Source organism: Kryptolebias marmoratus, linkage group LG11, assembly GCF_001649575.2.
Source record: "Kryptolebias marmoratus isolate JLee-2015 linkage group LG11, ASM164957v2, whole genome shotgun sequence".
NCBI lineage: Eukaryota > Metazoa > Chordata > Actinopteri > Cyprinodontiformes > Rivulidae > Kryptolebias > Kryptolebias marmoratus.
In genome coordinates this window covers 10,450,142-10,468,397 of record NC_051440.1, presented here as the reverse complement: position 1 = coordinate 10,468,397, position 18,256 = coordinate 10,450,142, and the positions used below count along the sequence as shown (strand labels likewise).

The following is an 18,256-nucleotide window of genomic DNA, read 5'->3' as shown; positions in this document are numbered from 1 at the left end:
TTTTTTTTTTTTTTTTTTTTTTTGGGGGGGTTGGAGGCTAAACACAACAATGTCAGGCCATCGGCGGCGCACACACGTCGCCTTTGACTCCGTCAGATCCCACAGAAATGAGACGCTCCGTTCCATGACAACCGGCCCGAAAAAAAAAAAAGATTTTCGTCTCATATTCAGGGTTAACGTGTCTTTAAATTAGGCAGGATTTGTGCCAACTTCCTCGCTTGTTTGTTTTATGGAAACAAACTGAAAATAGGTCAGCAGGCTTTGGATCCGTTTGGGATACAGGAGTCCGGCGGTTTTTGGACATCCTGCTGCGTACTCGTGCTCAGATTTGTGGCGTTAAGCGCGCAGGTAGTCCTTTGTTTACCCACACGTCTAATGTGGGCCGGTCGCGAGACTCGAGCATCCGTGTGGTGTTTGGCGGATTCGGCCGAGTGGTTTGTTTACGCTGAGCGCGGACCCGCATTCTGGAACCGCATGTCAGCGCATCTGGGGAAAAATTTTTGTTTTACTGGAGCGAAGTCTTTGGAGCTGCGCCGTTTCATATAATTCAGGACAGCCTCTTTAGATGTTTGATTTCAGAGTTTGCAGCTTTAATCTCAGATTATTGTTGCTCCTAAATCCCATCCTAATCCCCCGCATGTGCGCCTCGCTGCTGCTGTTTACATCGAAACCTTTCTTCCTTTGCAGTTGAGTTTGCACCATTTTCAGTGTTTGTTTTTTTCACCACCAGGAGTAAAAATAGGTCAGCTATAAACTCAGAGCACCCCCCCCCCACACACACACACACACACACACACTCTCGCCCTTTTCGTGCAATCGCTCCGCCGAATGGCGACCCAGCCGAAGGGCTCTCCAAAATGGAGAAAGCGAACCGAGCGTCTTATCGCTCCTCGCCAAGGATGAATCCACCATGTTGAGGTGCTCAAGGTTGCCCCCCCTCCCCCGGTTGAAGTGAATTTTCCAGCCGGGATTCGTCTTTTCAGATAACCCATTTTGTTTTGGCTCAGAACAGTCCGGCCTTTGTTGTCGGCGCCGCGTTTAATCGGGCACCTTCGCCGATCCGTCTCCTTTTTTTTTGTCCCCCCCTTTGTTTGGATTTCTTGGAGGGACTTTTTGAATCGGGAGGTCGACTTGATGGCTCGGGGAATGCTTCGAATGGCTTCAAAATTGGTCCCTGTTTCATTTGTCCCCCCCCCCCCCACACACACACACACCCAGTAGAACTAAGCTGATATCAAAGGCTGAAACTCACTGTCACCAAACACGTGATGTTGTTTTTGTTTTCTTTTAAATTCGTAGGAAAGGAACACAGATAGGAAAGAAATCTGTCGCTCCTCGGGGCATGGCATGGGAGGATGTGCTCGACTGGAAACGGGATGACAACATGCAGCGCAGACAAAAGAGGCAGTCCAAACAGGGTGGCTTTGACAAAAGCTGGACCAGATCTGAATGAGGGGTGGTGGTGGTGGGTGGGTGGGGGTCCAGTCCCAACGTACCTCATAGGCAGGTCCTCGCTCCTGACAGAGATCCCGGCCGCAGAGGGGGGGCAGCGCATGCTGTTGGCATACAGACTCTGCACCAGGGCCAGCTCGGAGGAGTGTTCCAACATCGGTGCTCTGGGGGAAAAAAAAAAAAAAGAAATCCTCGGCGCTGCAACGGACACTTTCGGCTCTTTTCCCCTTCCTCTCTTTCCCCCGTCTGCGCGATTCTCTTCCTTTATCTGCCTCCACGCCCACCCTTCCTCGCTTTAGTGCAGCAGCAGCAGCAGCATTAGGAGCAACAGCAGCAGCAGCGCCCACCCCCTTCCCTGACTGTGGCGGCTGAAATAACCCTCTCTGACAGCTCGGCGTGCGCTAATGCATCGCGCTGCCTGCGGCGGCCCGGTCCGCAGAGGCACTTTGGGACTAATTGGAAACCCATTTTTTTGGGGACAAACTTCAGAATGTCGACTGTGGTTGTGGTGGTGGTGGTGGAGGGACTCATTCCCACTGACAGCTGGGGACGAGCGGAAATGTCAGCTCAGGGACCCCATCCTGGTCCCAGATCTGTGCCATGTTTCAGTGGATCTGAGTTTAGTGGTTCGGCAAACAGAAAGCTACTCAGACTGTCAGAAAATGGGACGTTTTCTGTTTATCACCGAGCACCCGAACCCTGACCGTCCTGTCAGCGTGGGAGGGCGAGTACACGGTGTTCACGCCAGGCCTCCATTGCAGCCAACACTGGACCCAGAGCCCAAACTGGTTCAGCCGAAGGCCTGGCGTTAGGTGAAGGAATGCATGTCCCCCGACTTGTTTCACGCCAACTGTCGCCAATTCGGTCAAACCTCGAAACTAATTCGTCGTGCAACTTGCTCAGCTACTACCACACCAAATATCAGCGCTGTATCTGGAAAACTGGCTGAAATTTAGCCAGTTTTTTGTTCACATGTGGTGGCCATCTCGTAGTGGGTTGGCTCCAAGCTCAGTCATTCCTGGATTATCTCCTGAAAGTTGCATTCAGAGCCCGTCGGTTTGTGGGATATTCTGCTAACAGGCGGACGGAGCTGACGGCGAGTAGCTGAGGGCAAAGGTTTTAAACGGCCAGATTACACATCGGGAATCAGGCTCGGCTACTGCCGCTGCGGACTTTGGGCGCAAACCTGGAAATTGGACTGAGCTGTGAACGTTAAGGTCACTAAAAAGGCGGCCATATTGAATTGGGTTGACTCGGAAAGTTAATCAGCTGCAGACGTTCGTCCAGTGGTCACTTCCCGCAAACCTCTTTAACAGTTCATCCAGTGGTTCATGACACACACAGAGACAAAAACAAAAACATTATCATCTACATTTTAGCGGGGGTCCTTGTCGTGTTTGACAGTTTATCGGAAAGCTGAGGTATTTCAGGGAATCAGTGACACGTTCCCAGGAATAAGGACGGCTCTGGATGTATCTGAACACACCAGAGGTTGGGAACGGTTGATTTGCATTAATTCAGAGCTTATTTGCCTGCCCCTGAGCTGCGGAGCTGGCAGGCTCAGGAACACAAAGCAGCTTTAGAAGCAGCAGAACGTTGCAGAACGCTCGTTTCCACAACACAAACACCCGCGTTGTTCCGCTGCCGCGAGGAGGAGGAGGAGGGGGTGGGCCTCGCTCCCCCACAGGTGTTATTGTGACGTTAAATAGTTAAAGTCGTCAGAAACTGGCCTCAGATCCTCATGTCGACTCCGCTCCGCTGACACGAAACGTCCAACTCTGACGTTGAAACCCATGCATGTTCGTCTACGTGTCTGTCTGTTAGCAAAATATCTCACGAGCCGCTCCCGCCAACCTCAACGAAATCTTCAGGAAGCAGTGACCGGACGTACGCCTGCTGGCTGACTCACTTTTGAAGTTCACCTGAGTCAAGATGGCCGCCACAGCTCATCAACATTAGCTGACAAGAAATGGCTGCAGCTCGGTCGGTTTTATAGATATGGAGGTCAAATTCGGCGCGGTGGTAGCTGAGAGTCATCCAATGAGCCATCTCTTCACAACACGTCGTCAGTTTAAAGCCCCTTAAGGAAAAGGCGGTGGCGGGCGACGTGCATTCATTCACTGAACACTTCCCCTTTAATGTGTTTTTTTTTTTCCATGTGTTGCTGGTGAGCATTGCTGTCAGAGCCAAGGCCGTCTTTCTGCACGCCGAACAAAGTGCAAGCCTCTGGAGCTGCTCTGATCCACCAACACGTGGGAGAGAGAGCACTTGAGACCTGCAGGACGGGAACGTTTGTGCGTGTTAATCCTTCACGCCGAGGGAGGAAAGGCTTTACGGGCTGAAATTTAAAAAAATAAAATGGACTAAGAATGATATTTAAAATGGATCTTATGAGAGCTTGACCTATTTAGGATCCAACGCGTTCTCTGGTGAAACCGCCACAATAAAAGCCCTCACGCCTGCAGCGTGATGAGTCAAATTGGAGCGCTGCAGTTGGGCTCTGCGACAAGCGAAAAACTTTCCCTTTCTCTGTGTAGTTTTGGCCCCGACTGCCGGCGCTCCGCTGGGACCACTTGCGAAGACAGATACCGTCTGTGTTTTTGTTGGTTAGACCCGAAACCGTTCCGGCCCGCCGGTCGCTATGCTCCGCCGAGTGTGCCAAGGCCCAGCGCGGTTTGCATGAGCTCTTCTGAGGCCAACGTTGACTGAAACCCGCTCGGCCCGGCAAACTGAGCGTGCCTGCATGACAACGGGCTGCAGCTGCGTCGGAACTACAACACACAAAAGGCCGTGTGTACTCACTTACAAATCCCACAAACCCTTATTCTATCCATAATGGAGGATATTAATCATAACAGATGTCTAAGCTAAAGAAATTGCCCCATTCTGGTCTGATGGAGGGTTCTAGCTGTTATACAGTCCTGGGTCTTTGCTGAGTTTTTGATCTGGACTGCAGGCGGCTCAGTTCAGCTCCTGGACTTTTCTATACGAAGCCATGCTGCTGGAATGGAGGCAGCATGGCTTGCTGAAATATGCAAGACCTTCCCTGAAAAAGACGTCATCGTGTTGCTCTAAAACAGGGGTGTCCAATCCTGGTCCTCAAGGGCCACTATCCTGCATGTTTTACTTGTTTCTCTGCTCCAACACACCTAATTTGAATCAATGGGTGATTAACAGGCTTCTGCAGAACAAGAAGAGGTCATTTAACCTCTGAATCAGGTGTGTTGGAGCAGGGAAACAAGGAAAACATGCAGGATAGGGGCCCTCGAGGACCAGGGTTTGAGACCCCTGCTCTAAAACCTGTATATACTTTTCTGCATTGATGGTGCCTTTCCAGATGTGCTCATGCCAGGGTCACTAATACCCGCCCTTACCATTAGAGAGGCAGGGTTTTGAGGCTGGATGGTTCCTTTCCTCTATAGTATAGAGAACATTGCATCTATAATTTCCAAAGAAAAGAGTAAATTTCGACAACTCAGACCACAGAACAGTTTTCTTCTTTGCCTCAGTCCGTTTTAAATCAGACAGCTGTGTTTCTGGATGGTGTTCACGTCTGTCTTCTTCTTTGCCTGATAGAGCTTTAAGCAGCATTAATAGATGGTACAGTGAACTGTGTTTACAGACAGTGATTTATGGAAGTGTTCCTGAGTCCATGCAGTGATGTCCAGAACAGAATCAGAACTTTTTTTAAGGCAGTGTCTCCTAAGGACCCGAAGATCATGACCATCCAATATTGGTTTTGAGTCTTTTGACCTTTGACCTCAGAGATTTCTCCAGATTCTTAAAGTTTTTTTTACAATATTTTGAACTGAGGAAGATGGAATCTTTAAAGTCTTGACAATCATTGAGGAACATTAATCTGATATTGTTTTAATATTGGCAGACTGGTGAACCTCTGCCCATCTTTATTTCTAATAGATTCAGCCTCTTTAAAATGTTCTTTTTATCCCCGTCCTCTTACTGACCTGCTGCCAATTAACTTCATTAGTTTCAAAATGTCCTCCAGCTGTTTTAGATTCATACCACTTACTTTTACAGCCTTTTGCTGCCCATTATCTCATTTTTTTTCTAAAAAAAAAAAAAAAGGTACACTTTCTTGATATATTTGCAGTGTTCCATTGCGAAAACAAAATATGTATTTGTGAGACTCCTAAATCATTGCATTCTGTTTTTATTTACACTTTACATGACGTCTTAGCATTTTTGGACTCGGGGGAGGTTGCAAATAAAATAAAGATGTAATCTTTCTGTCAGATGTCCCGGAGCTCTATCTTTGCAGGAGGGGGACAGCTAAAATTTATGATCCAGCACATGTTAGCAGCAAACCTCGACTGTCTGAGAGCTGAAACCAGCTCGTGTGGCTGAAGAGGGAACATGACACCCGCCGCCAAGAGCGGCGTCAACGCTGGCGTGAAGATCCACCAGCTTACCATTAATACATTTACAAAGAATTTCCAAACTGCATTTACTTATTTAAAATGTATTTAAATCAAAGACAGTAGACAAAATAGTGGTACATATTGATGTAACAGTGTCCTTATAGATAACTGCTTGTTTGCAGACCCAGTTCCAAGTAAGGCCTAAAATAAAAAGAGGAGGAGGAAGAGGAGGAGCAGGAGGTGGTGGAACTGGAGATGTTAAAAGTTTCACAGGGAGTGACCTAAATGGACAGGAGTAAAAACAGAGGACAGCTCAGGTTGAGCAGCTTGGAGGCAAAGAGAGGCGAGGCTGAGGACGGATGGCGGACATATTGGACAGAGGATGTTGAAGCTGGAGCTGGTAGAGAGGAGGAGGAGCAGGAAGTGATCTGCTGTGGAGGCCTCCAAAGAGAGCAGCCGACAGAAGATCTAAGATAAAATGATTTATTTCACACAGATACAGACATTAAATTCATACAAACTAAAAGAGAAGCAGTCTGGACGCTGATCGGCTCGAAAGTCATCGACGCTGAAACTGAAGTATTAAAGCTAAAAACAGCAGAGCATTAGCTAATAGCTTTAAGTAGCAAAATGCAACCAAAAAGTAGCTAAATACTACCTAAAAGATACAAATATGCTTGCTAAAAGGAGCAAAACACTAGCTAAAAGCTTGATGTAGCAAAAGACTAGCTAAAAGCTAAAAGAAGGAATATACTAGCTAAAAAAGCAACATGCTAGCAAAACCCTAAAGGTAGCAAATCACTGGCTAAACGCTAAAAATTACAAAATGCTAACTAAAAGTCACGAAACACTCGCGAAAAGCTAAAAGAAACAATATGATACCTAAAAGCCAAAAGTAGCACATTGCCAGCTAAAAGGTAAAAATAGCAAAACACTGCCTGGAATCTAAAAGAATTGACTGAATAACTAAAAGCTAAATGTAGCAGAGTGGTAGCTAAAAGTAGCAAAAAGCTAGCTAATAGCTAAAACTAGCAGAACGGTAGCTAAAAATTCAAAGTAGCATAAGAAGACAAAAACAGAGGAAGTACGGTGATGCTTCGAATGAATTATGGAGCTCAGTGGGAAAACACTTGTAAATAAAGTTCAATGCTTTTAAAAGTATAAAAGCTACAAAAACCAAACGTCACAGCGCCCGTCTGAATGAGCCGAATGTTTTGATATTCAGCATGAGTGACTGAAACAAAATAATGCAGAAGTAGTCAAAGTGCCACCATGTTCAGAAAAACAAAGCCCATGAAAAACCAAAGTGTGAATGCTGAATCAGCTTTCACACAACAAGGACAGAAAATCATAGCGGGAGAACACGAAGAGGAAGAAGAACATTGCGCAGTTTCAGCTGGTGTATGTGATTGTCTACAGATTTGTTCTTTTGTGTCTCAGCCGCTGTTTCACCTGAGCGTTTAAACCCAAACAACAGAAATGGGTTTTATTGTTGCCGGTGAGCCGATCTAAACCTGAGGAGCTCCAAACCAAAAGGACAATGGGTCCAAATGATGGTTTGTACAGCCACCTGTAACCTTTCACTGCTGGCTCTTTAAATCACTTTGCTCTCTGGAACAACGCCGTCAGCACATCCAAAAATCAATTAAACTAAATAAATATTAATTTTACCTCACATGTATTTTACAGTGGTGCCACTTCACCGGTTTCTGACGGAGCTGCTTGGCCTCATGCAGTTACACTGTAAGAGGAAAAGTGTGACCAAATCATAGGACCTAAAATATATTTGGGAGGCCTTTATTGGATAAGACGTGATCTTAAAGAAGCCGAAAGCAGCTAAGAAGAGTTTTAAGGATCACAGACTGTGAAACACAGAGAGGCAGATTTGGTTCTGCTGAGAAACAACAACAACAACAAAAAGGATTCTTCAACCATTTACCTGTTCAGTGTTTCTCCTGCCTGTCGTGGAGGCTTCGCACTTACATATACGACAGTGTCGTCTGTATACGCTGACACAAAACTATTAATACTTGTAAGAAAAAAAAGCAATAGTCCTAAAACAGAACCTTGTGGAATGCCCATTTTGCAATTTTAAGAGGTCAGCGTAACCTCATTCACTTTGAGTCATTGTTTTATATTTTTAAAATACCAACTTATTCAGTTTTTAGCTTTTTTTTTAAAGGAGAAATTCAACTTCTGGTTTCTGCAGAAACAGCCAGTCAGAAGCTTCTGTCAGGTCTAAGAATACTGCCATGACCAGGTGTTCCCGTTCTGCGTTTGCAGCCCGATCTCTGCGCCGACGGATATCTGTGACGATTTGCATGACCGACTTAATCTGATATGATTTAAAAATAAAATAAAAAAAGAAGCTGCACCACATTGAAATGTCAGCATGTTTTGCATGAGCTGCACTCCTTTTACTTCCCTTTTTTCTGGTTGCACATTTTATTTTTTTCTCCCCACACTTCCTCTTTAATTGGCCGTTATCAGATGACTCTGAGTAGATTTCCGCTAAGGCCAGCTGCAGGAAGGACACAAAAACAGAGAAGTGAATAAATAGGGTTTTTTTTATAGGTTTGAAGGTGAATAAGAGACATTTGCTTTCTCTGTCTAAAAAATAAATAAAAACAAAACAATGTCATTCTTATATGAACAAATCTAATAGCACAAAGTTGTATTTATTATTACAGCTTCTTCTTCCACCTTTTCTGAATTAGATAATTATAAATGTGATATTTAATAAAAGTAGTGTTTAGACCTTTGACCTTGTTCTAATGAACCTTTCTCAGGTTTTCTCCACTCGCCTCACTGCTCTGTAAAAAAAAAAAATCTTAAGAAGCGTGACGTGTTTATAAATGATTCAGTCGTTCTGCTTTAAATAGATTTTTTTGTAAGCTTTTCTACCAACAGGCTAGCCTGTGTGAAATCAGCTGTTCAGAAATACATTTTTCATCATTAACACAGTGGATGTAAAGTTCAGGAAGTGAAGAAGAGTCACTGATGAAACGTTTATGGCCGGTGGGAATTTCAGTAACTCAGGCTGGCTTCGAAGAATTCAAGTGAAATGGAAAAACTCAAGGAGTCATGATTTAGTGTCATATCGTTTTCTAAAGAAACCAGCTTGAATGAGTCAGGATTCATACTTTTGTTTCCTGTTTGTAGTGTTTTTTTCTCCACAGTTTGTGTGATTTTAGCCAATCATATCTCGAAACGCTGTTTCAGGAGTTTGGTGCCACGACTTCTGTTTTTTTGTAACTTTTATACTTTTCAAAATATTTCCCTTTGCTTTAAGAAAATCTTCATAGAAATACACAGAGATAACTCTCCTCCTCCGTAGAGATCAATTTAATTTCTTCAAATACTTCAGCACATTCGCTCTATTTTTGTTTTAGGCTCCTTTAGCTTTTAGTTAGCATTTTGCTATTTATATATTTTAGCTTTGCTACATTTAGCTTTTAGTTTATAATCTGTTCCTTTACCTAACCTTCTACTACTTTTAGCTAGCCTTTAGCTTACTTGCTCTAGTTTTGTTTTAGGCTGCTTTTAGCTACTGTTTTGCTCCTTTAGCTTTTAGGTAGCATTTTGCCACTCTGAGACAGAGTTTCAGTATTTTTAGCTGGTGTTTAGCTACTTATAGTTACTATTGTGCTTTTTTAAAGCTTTTAGCTAGCCTTTTGCTACTAATAGTTCTTAGCTACTGTTCTAATACTTTTAGCTGGTGTTTAGATATTTATAGCTAGTCTTTTGCTACTTTGTCACTATTGTGCTCTTTTTAGCTAGCATTTTGCTACATATATCTGTTAGCTACATTTATCTTTTAGTTAATGTTTTGTTCCTTTAACTTTTAGTTAAACTTTTACTACTTTCAGCTCATTTCAACCAGCATTTTTTCTACCTTCGCCAGTTATCTGCCGTTTTGCTAGTTTTAACTTTTAGCAAGCTTTTTGACACCTTTAGCTTAAGCTAGTGTTTAATTAAGTTTTAGCTTATATTTTGTTACTTTTAGCTTTCATTGTGCTCATTTTAGGCTTCAGTTAGCATTTAGCTAATTATAGTTTTTAGTTATCATTGTACTTTTTTAACACCTTTAAAACTTCTGTTTCAGCCTCGTCACCCTTCGCTCAGCCTTCAGACTACATTTCACAGAAACAGTGATTCATTCATTCATTCATTCATTCATGGAGTCACAGCTCAGAATTCCTCTCATCTCGGAGGAACCGTCAGGGAGCTCCGGTTCTGGGAAACGATGACTCAGAGCTAACTTGTTTCTAAGAAAGTGGAACCGCTCCGAGGCGTCCTGACACGGAGTCTGTCGGCGTCCTCGTCGTGCAGCAGGAACCACAGCTTTCCAAACCTTCAGCAACACTCAGGTGCTCGGACTCGCCAGGGCGTTTTAATGTGAAACCAGCTGTTTGCTCTGAAGCAGCACGGCGAGGTTCCTCTCAGGCGTGGAGTGAGAGTAGAAAGTGTTTCACTGCTCGCCTTAAATGCCTGACAGGTTCTCCTGTTAGAACGCTGACACCGTGTGGACGTTTGGGGAACCACGCCTCCTCGCCACTGATAGCGGAGATAAAAGATTGAACAGAACACAGAGGGACAAGGTTCAACACGGGAACGCCGCTTCGTGACGATATTCCGCTCAGCGACAGAAAGGAGAGCGATTAGGTCGTTGAAGTCTGCGACTCCGCAGGCTTCTCATCTTTAATATTGAAACAGCAAAACGAATGACGAGCACAGCTACAGTATACCTCCAGGATGGGGAAATAAAAATACAATTATTTTTCAAATTTTAAAAAAATGTACAGAAATTACAGAGAGAGAGAGAGAAAGAGAGAGAACTGTGTGATTTAAAAAAAAAAAAAAAAAGCAACATCTGAAAACGGTAGAGACAAGTGAAGAATCGTAAGCCGAGCCGAGGCCCGTCGGGGAGTATTTACACATCTGTACACGCCTGATCGTAATTTTAGATACGTGCAGGTCGGAGGTGAAGCCGACAGAAATGGAGGCGACGCGCGGCCCCCCACACACCACCCAGCCTCGGATTCTTACCAACTCGCGTTGCATAAAGACCGACGCCGTTCTGATCTAACTGGCCGGACCGTTAAAGTCAGCCGAGACTTTTTCCTCTCCGCGCGCGCGTGTGTTTATACAGCAGCGGCGTCGCGAGTGAGCAGTGATGGCTTCAGTCCGCAAAGTCTGAAATGTTGTTCATGTTGTTGTTGCATAGTCTCAGTGCGGTTTGTGTTTCTTCTTCTTGTGTTTCTTGTCCTTCTTCTTGCTGGAACACTTCACGCAGAACCACTGCTGGTCCTCGGGAGGCGGGGTCAGGATCCCGACGCAAGGCCTGCGCAGACGAGGGAGGGGAAGGGAGGGGAGGTTAATGAAAACGGGCTTTATTAAATTAAAAAAAAAACCCATCACTTTTCTCCCCCCTTTTATCACTAGGAGGCAGAAGGGTGATGGCAAAGACACCTCGTGAGCCTGGGGGGGGTCGGATTAATCGCTTTCGATTCAAGATGGCCACTGCAGCTTATCCACAGCTCAGTCAGTTTTACAGATAGCGCTTTATCTAGTCCAAGGACCCCAAAGATTGTACACTACAATCATCCACACATTCACACACTGATGGTGGTGAGCTACATCGTAGCCACAGCTGCCCTGGGGCGGGCTGACAGAGGTGAGGCTGCCATCACACCGGCGCCACCGAGCCCTCTGACCACCACCAGTAGGCAAGGCGGGTGAAGTGTCTTGCCCAAGGACACAACGGCTGAGACAGCCAGAGTGGGGGTTCGAACCAGCAACCCTCCGATCACAAGACAAACCCCTACCTCCTGAGCCACTGCCGCCCAGTAGTAGTAGCTGAGAGTCACCCCGACTTATGCCCTCAGAGCTAACAGAACGTTATTTTGACCAAACCTGCTTCTCGGCACAAGGTATGCCCCTTTTCCACTGACAGAAGCCCCGCTCTACTCGGCTCGGCTCTATAAAAAAATGCATCGCGTTTCCACCGGCCAGTTTGGTCGGTAGCAGAGGAATGTCTCCTTGTGTTGGAGGGGGTGCGCTACCGAAACTTGGTGCCATTTGTGTAAACAACTAAAGAGCTATGGACAAAGTCGGCCCTGTGTTGTTGCTGTTTTTTAAACTTATGGGGATTCTCCTGAGACTTCAGGAAGAGAGGTGCAGTGGAAGAAATGCTCTGGATGCCGCGATTGTTGCACGGAGTAGGACAGCTGTTATCCGCCGGAGATTTCAGGCTTTACAGTGCCTTCAGCTGGGGTTGCAGGGTAAGCTAACGCTGCTCACACCCACGACCAATGAGTGAACAGGAGCTAAGCTTGCGCCGCCCACAAAGCAGAGCCAGCCCGGCTGGCCCTACTCCGAAGCAGGGACCAAAGAAGCAGGACCGGCCTCGAAAAAATGCCGGTGGAAACACGCACAAAGCAAGCCGAGTAGAGTGGAGCCGGGACCTTTAGAGCCGGTGTAAAAAGGGCAGTAGTCTCAGATTGCTGCTCTGGCAGGTGATGTGCATTCCCTCCCTGCTCCAGGATCTCAGGGGTAGTAACGCTGTAAATTAAACTGCAGCCTGGAAGCCTTCTGGATAACTTCGGCAAACATGGCTGCGGCGCCTGGATTATGTGGACTAAGTGTGTAAATACGTGGAAATACGTCGCTCTGCTGCTGTTTTAATGGAGGAGCTTAAAAAGGTTTACTTTTAAATATAAACTTTGTAAAAGCAACCAGGAACAAGACGGAATGTTTATAATAATAACACGAAATGGGAGGAAAAAGAGGTTGATTAAAATAGAAAAGAAGAGGATCAATGGTAGTATTTTTTTTCTTTACCAGTGGTACCAGTCGTCGCAGCCGTCGCCTTCACATCCTATCATGGGGCTGCCATCGTCGGGTTTGTTGCATCCGGGACAAATCCAGATTTGGTTCCCCCACTCGTCTCGGATCTTGGACAAAACACGGACGACATTCAGCGTTAGGAGGACCCACCCCACACAGACGCCGGCTCCGAGTTTAACCTCGACAAGACGTACCACGTAAGTGCTGACGGTCTCCGTGACTACGCTGCGCACCGGCGTCTTGGTGGAGGCGGGCGGCGGCGGCGGCAGCATGGAGGAGGGAGGGGAGAACAGCGACGCCGCCGAGGGAGGCGCGGGCGGCAGCGAGGAGGCCGGGAGAGGAGGCAGGGATGGGACGACCGGCGCGAGCATCGGCGGGGGCAGGGGCGTCCGGGGACGATTCCCGGGAGCCGACTTGGAAGCGGGAGTCCTGGGTCCAGGCGTCTTGGGCTCGGAGTTCGGGACCACCTTACTGATGACGCTGATGAAGGGCAGAAACAAACACGACTTTAGTCCCAACAGCAGACATCTTTACTGCAGCTACAGGATACTAATGCTCAGTAAAAACACATTCTCTCTTTGTACAGATACTTATGTACTTTTTCACCATCTGAATGATTTTTTAAAGTACGTGTCCTGAAAGTACGACGTCCGAAGACAAAGGCAGACAACATTATTCTCCTGTGTCTATCTGTTAGCAAAACATCTCATGAACCCCTTGGACAAATTCTGCCGAAACTCACAGGAAACAATCACTGGATGTACGTCTACAACTGATTAACCTTTTTGAGCTAATCCAATTCAAGATGGCCGCCACAGCCAGCTGACTGGGCAGTGGCGGGCGACGCACTTTCCTTGAAGAAATTCTTGGGCCTTTGATACTTCTAGGGTTTTAACATTTTGGGAAATAACAGCTTTAACAACTTTAACAACAGACGTGGTGCAAAGAGCAGCAGTGAGTTCTGACAAAGATGCAGAAAACGAGACGACCACTCACTCGAATGATAAACGAACAACTGTAATCTACGAACTCTGTCCCTGTAAAAAGCTCAAGAACAACATATGATAAAAGAACATATGAAGACTCTTATCTTACATTTTGTCCTGTCCGGCCCCCACCCTGAGGGTCAGCCGGGGGATGACTGGAGATGGTAGCGCAGCTGGAGTTTCCATTTTTACCTGAACGCACACACAGAAGGACGGCCCGTTTAGTGACAACCCAGCAGAAAGCTGTAAACTGAACCACCCCCCACCCCTCCAAAAAAAACAAACAAACCAAAAAGCTACCTTCTCCAATCGAATCCGCTCCTTCTCCTTCTCTTTGTCCTTCTCCTTCTCCCGTTTCTCCTTCTCCCGCTCCTTCTCCTTCCTCTTCTCCTCCTTCTCCCTCTCCTTTTCCTTGGCCTTTTCGCGCTCCTTGTCCTTCTCCTTGTCCTTCTTTTTCTTCTTCTCCTTCTTGTCCTTCTTCTTCTCCTTGTCCTTGCTCTTCGCCTCCTTCTCGTGGAGGATGGGGGCCAGCGGGGGCAGCATGGAGGGGATGCGGAGGCACGTCGACGGGCTGAAGAGCGGCGGCATGTCGGCCAGGGAAAACAGGGGCAACACAGATTGTTTCTGCTTGTCCTCCTTGCTCCTGTCTTTACTCTTGTCCTTCTTGTCTTTGTCCTTTTTACTCTTTTCTTTGTCCTTCTTCTTGTCTTTATGTTTCTCCTTGTCCTTCTTGGGGCCGTCTCCGTCTCTGGATTTGATCTTGATGGAGCCCTCCGGCAGAGTGAAGTCTCGCTGAGCGAAGTGGTCTTCGTCCTTCAGTCCGAAGTCCTTCCAGGGCATCTTGACCTCCTTGGAGGACTCCTTGTTTTTGTCCCTGCTCTTGTCCTTGTTCTTCTCCTTGAGCTTGCTCTTGTCCTTCTCCCGCTCCTTGTCCTTCGTCTTTTCCTTGTCCTTCTTCTTCAGCTTGGTCTTCAGCTCCTTCTTCAGCTTCTTCTTCACGTCTAACGGCGACACCATCTTGTTCTTCTCCTCGAACACCTTGAGCAGGGGCTCCGGGGTCGGGGGCGAGGCCGATCCCGACGACACGTAGGGCACTGGATTCGGGGGGGGTGCGGACGGACCCCCCTGGTTGGCCTTCCGGATCACCTCGTTGATCGAATCGTCCATCGTCCAGTTGCCGAGGCCCAGGTGCGGCTGCAGGTGAAGAGGCGTCGACGTGTCTTTGAACAAGCTGCCGACTCCCGGGGGGACTTTCGGTATGGACGGCTCCATTATGGTCAGCCTCCTGGGGCTGGAGAACCCGTTGCTGTCTGAATCGGAGCCGGAGGAGAACGCGAACGGATCGGGCTCCCGCTCGGCGCAGGCCCTCGCTATCACGGCGTCAATGGAGTCGTCGATGGCCGTGTTGTCAGGCTCGAGCTTTTCAAACGGGCCTTTAAGCAGCTCCCGCTCGTCCCCACCCAGGCGCATGTGGATGTTCTCCTTGCCCATCCTCTCGCTCAGCGCCGACAGCGGCAGCTTGTGCAGAACGTCCACTTTGCTCGGAGGCTGTGGCGTTTTAGCGGAGCCCATCTTTGGGCTCTTGGGGCTTTTGGGACTCTTCGTCCTGCCAGGAGACTTCTTCCGTTCCTTAGACGGTTTTGGAGAATGGATGGGACTGCCCACGACCGGAACGGGAAGGACCCCTTTCGGGGACTTAGTCCGCTGTCTGCCGGGGGACGAGACCTTCGGCTTCCTCGTCGGAGTGGGGAGACCCTTCTGCTCGAGGAGTTTCGGGACGACCGGCTGAGGTCTGAATGGGGGAAGGGTCCCAGAGGGCATTTCAGGTGACAGCGGGTCGAGGCTGTCGTGCGAAGGAAGGATCCCAGGAGGGACACGCTGTGGGTTGAGGGAGGTGAGGGGCTCCCTGGGTTCCACCCCCCACTCCGGGCTGAGGCCGGGGTACATGCGCGGTTTCTTGGAGGTGGGCATCATGCCCAAAGCTGCGTTGGGACTGTCCAAGTGCCTCTTCAGGGGGTGGTTTTCGTCATTGACGGCCTCGTCTTCATCCATGTCCTCCTCGTCCTCCTCCAGTGCCACCTGCATGGCTTCAGCCGAGGTGCCCATGTCCGGAGGAACCTCTTCCTCCTCTTCTTCTATCGGGCAGAGAGAGACAAAAAGACGAAGTTATTAGAGGTAGTTTTTTTCATGACTGATTGGAAATCATGGCAGCCAAATAATATAAACTATACCAATAGTTTAGGTTAAAGAAACATATAAATTCGGGCTACAGTCTGAACAACAAGCTGTGTTTTTATTTTCCTACTTGGTAATTGATTAAGCATGTACAGGCTCAGCAGAATACAAATTCTTTGGAATAAACAGGCCGGTATCGGCCAAATAAAACCGATCAGACGATTAATCGGCGTCGAGCTGATAACGCTGTAATATCTTCTTTAAACCTGTGCAGGTTTTCAGTTTTGATTCGCCGGACGCAACTCTACAACCGAGCAAAAAACCGTCAATGAAAATGCAGTTTTTCCAACTTTCTTAATTCATAAAAAAATTGCATTTTTTTTGTTTTTTGTAAAAACTGAAAGTGGGCAGAAAGACAAACGCTTTCATGCATTTACAAACAAATCTGCAACTCAACAAGTGTGCAAAAGCCAAAAGAAAGCAAGTCTTTTCTGAAGCTAAAGCATTAAATCATTGGTCTGCGGGGCTCGAGGTACAAAGTCACAGAAAGGGCTTCATAACTAAAAAACGTGGATCAAATTTTAGATCTGTTGACGAAGCACTCATCGAAACTGAAGCGAAACCGATGGCATTCTGCTGTCAACCCCAAGTGTGAAGTCAATTACATCTTTTGGATCTGCACTCTACTACTTCTCTGTTTCATGAACACAGATAAAACTTGGCGGCTTCTCGGAGACGCCCCAAACACCCGAAGCCACGTGCGCACGGACGGCGACCGTACAGACCTTCCTGCAGGGAGACCAGCGGCGGCATGTGATCTGGGATGTAATCCTTCCTTTCCTCTGCGTCCCTCACCCCGGGCTGAGGGAACTGCAGGACGTTGTTCTTGCTGACGGGGAACAGGGGGGTCTGGTGAGTGAAGGCCACGGGCTCCAGGTTGTGGACGTAGTCCTCCAGCTCGCTCAGGTTGACCCCCATCAGCCTGAAGGCCTGGCTGACGTCGTCCAGCACCGGATCGGTCCTTCCATCTGAAACACGGGATCAAAATGAAAGAAGCAATGAAACAGCAACGCATGTGTCAGCCTTAAGATCAGCAGGTTTTAGGTCATTTCATAGATGCTACAGGAAACTAAAGCAGAAAAAAAGCCCCAATCATGGTGGAAATAACTGGACTGTAGTACGATCTCTTCAAAGTGAGTGGAGGCTGCTTAGGTACACAGCTACTGTACTTTCTGACACTTCGCCCTGTGCTAGGGGGCGCCAGCTGCAGAGCAAGTCAACAACAACGTGATCGACAACTTTAGGTGCGAAAAAGTGAACAGAGTGTTTAGAAAATAATAAAAAAGGGGAGGAGAGCACTTACACAGCTCGGAGTACCGGTGGCAAACCCTCGCCAGCTGCTGGATGTACCTGTGGAGCACATCGGACAGCAGATCGCTCGCAGTGAGCTGAACCGCATCCCAGCCCAGAGCCTGGCAGATCTGCGCCACCGACACACGCAGCAGCGAGCGGGCATAGCTCTCGCACATCTCTCCGGGGCTCGTTGCGGGACAAATTCCGGGTCAATTCCTCCTCGAAGTCACGCTCCGCGGCTCCATGTCTCGCTAAACTCCCAACGCGCTCGGGGAAACCCGCTATCTCGCTCGGTTTTGGACATTTACTTCTGTAAATATGTTGGCGCTTTTGCCAGAGTCGCCATCTTGAGTCCACCAATAAACCCAACCCCAAAACCTCTTCTGCACATGCGCACAAAATGCGGTTCGTAGTTCTCCGAGCAAACACAGGAAGAGTATGGCAAGCCGTTTTATCATCAAATGGGTTCTTTTTCCTAATCGAAAATCGAAATTAATATTTCGGCTTTCAGCTCTGCAAAAAGGCATTCCTACCCACAGTTAGCATTTAAGATCATTCACCTCCAGATATTCACAAGAATGTTATTTTCTATCTAGGGTGAATGTTGCAATTATTTGAAAATTAGTCTGCCATTTTAAACATTTACAGTCTAAATTGTTATGATTCGTAATAATATGCAAAACTTAACAGAAAACAATAACATATGTGTCAGACACAAAGGGTTTACTGCAAATCCAAAGTTTCTGGGCATCTGTGATCATTTTATGTGTCTTTACTTTTAGGAAGTTTAAAAAAAATGCTCAAGATTTACTAAATTTATACACTAAATTATATTTTAGATATCTACAGTAACAGTGTCATTGTATTCAAGACGAATTATTTATTTATATCTAGAAAATAAACCGCAAATAGTTGTGGTTTGATTAGATGTTATAACGGCTTGCCGTAAACGCTACAGCCGACCCCGTGGCTAAGCTAACTGTTAGCTCCAATGACGTATATTCTATTCTGACAGACAGGTTAAAGGTCAACAGAAGCACGCGCTCTGAAAGTAGTGTATAG

General features: G+C 47.0%; 2 protein-coding genes across 2 annotated transcripts in view; both read right to left on the bottom strand.

The window, feature by feature from the left end:
- LOC112450195 (CUGBP Elav-like family member 2) overlaps positions 1–1,816 on the bottom strand; it is a 19,801-nt gene extending 17,985 nt beyond the window's left edge. Inside the window, exon 1 of the mRNA XM_025003727.2 lies at positions 1,497–1,816. Within this exon, the coding sequence (XP_024859495.1) occupies positions 1,497–1,609 (113 nt within the window). The 5' untranslated portion in view covers positions 1,610–1,816. The remainder of the gene's footprint in view (positions 1–1,496) is intronic.
- Positions 1,817–8,380: 6,564 nt separating this feature from the next.
- On the bottom strand, positions 8,381–17,579 carry taf3 (TAF3 RNA polymerase II, TATA box binding protein (TBP)-associated facto). The gene is made up of 7 exons (XM_017406232.3): positions 17,205–17,579; positions 16,627–16,869; positions 13,967–15,801; positions 13,776–13,858; positions 12,875–13,160; positions 12,675–12,787; positions 8,381–11,175 (listed from the first exon to the last, which is right to left on the bottom strand). The coding sequence occupies exons 1-7, from the start codon at positions 17,368–17,370 to the stop codon at positions 11,061–11,063; spliced, it is 2,841 nt and encodes a 946-aa protein (XP_017261721.1). The 5' UTR covers positions 17,371–17,579; the 3' UTR covers positions 8,381–11,060.
- Between the last annotated feature and the right edge of the window lie 677 nt (positions 17,580–18,256).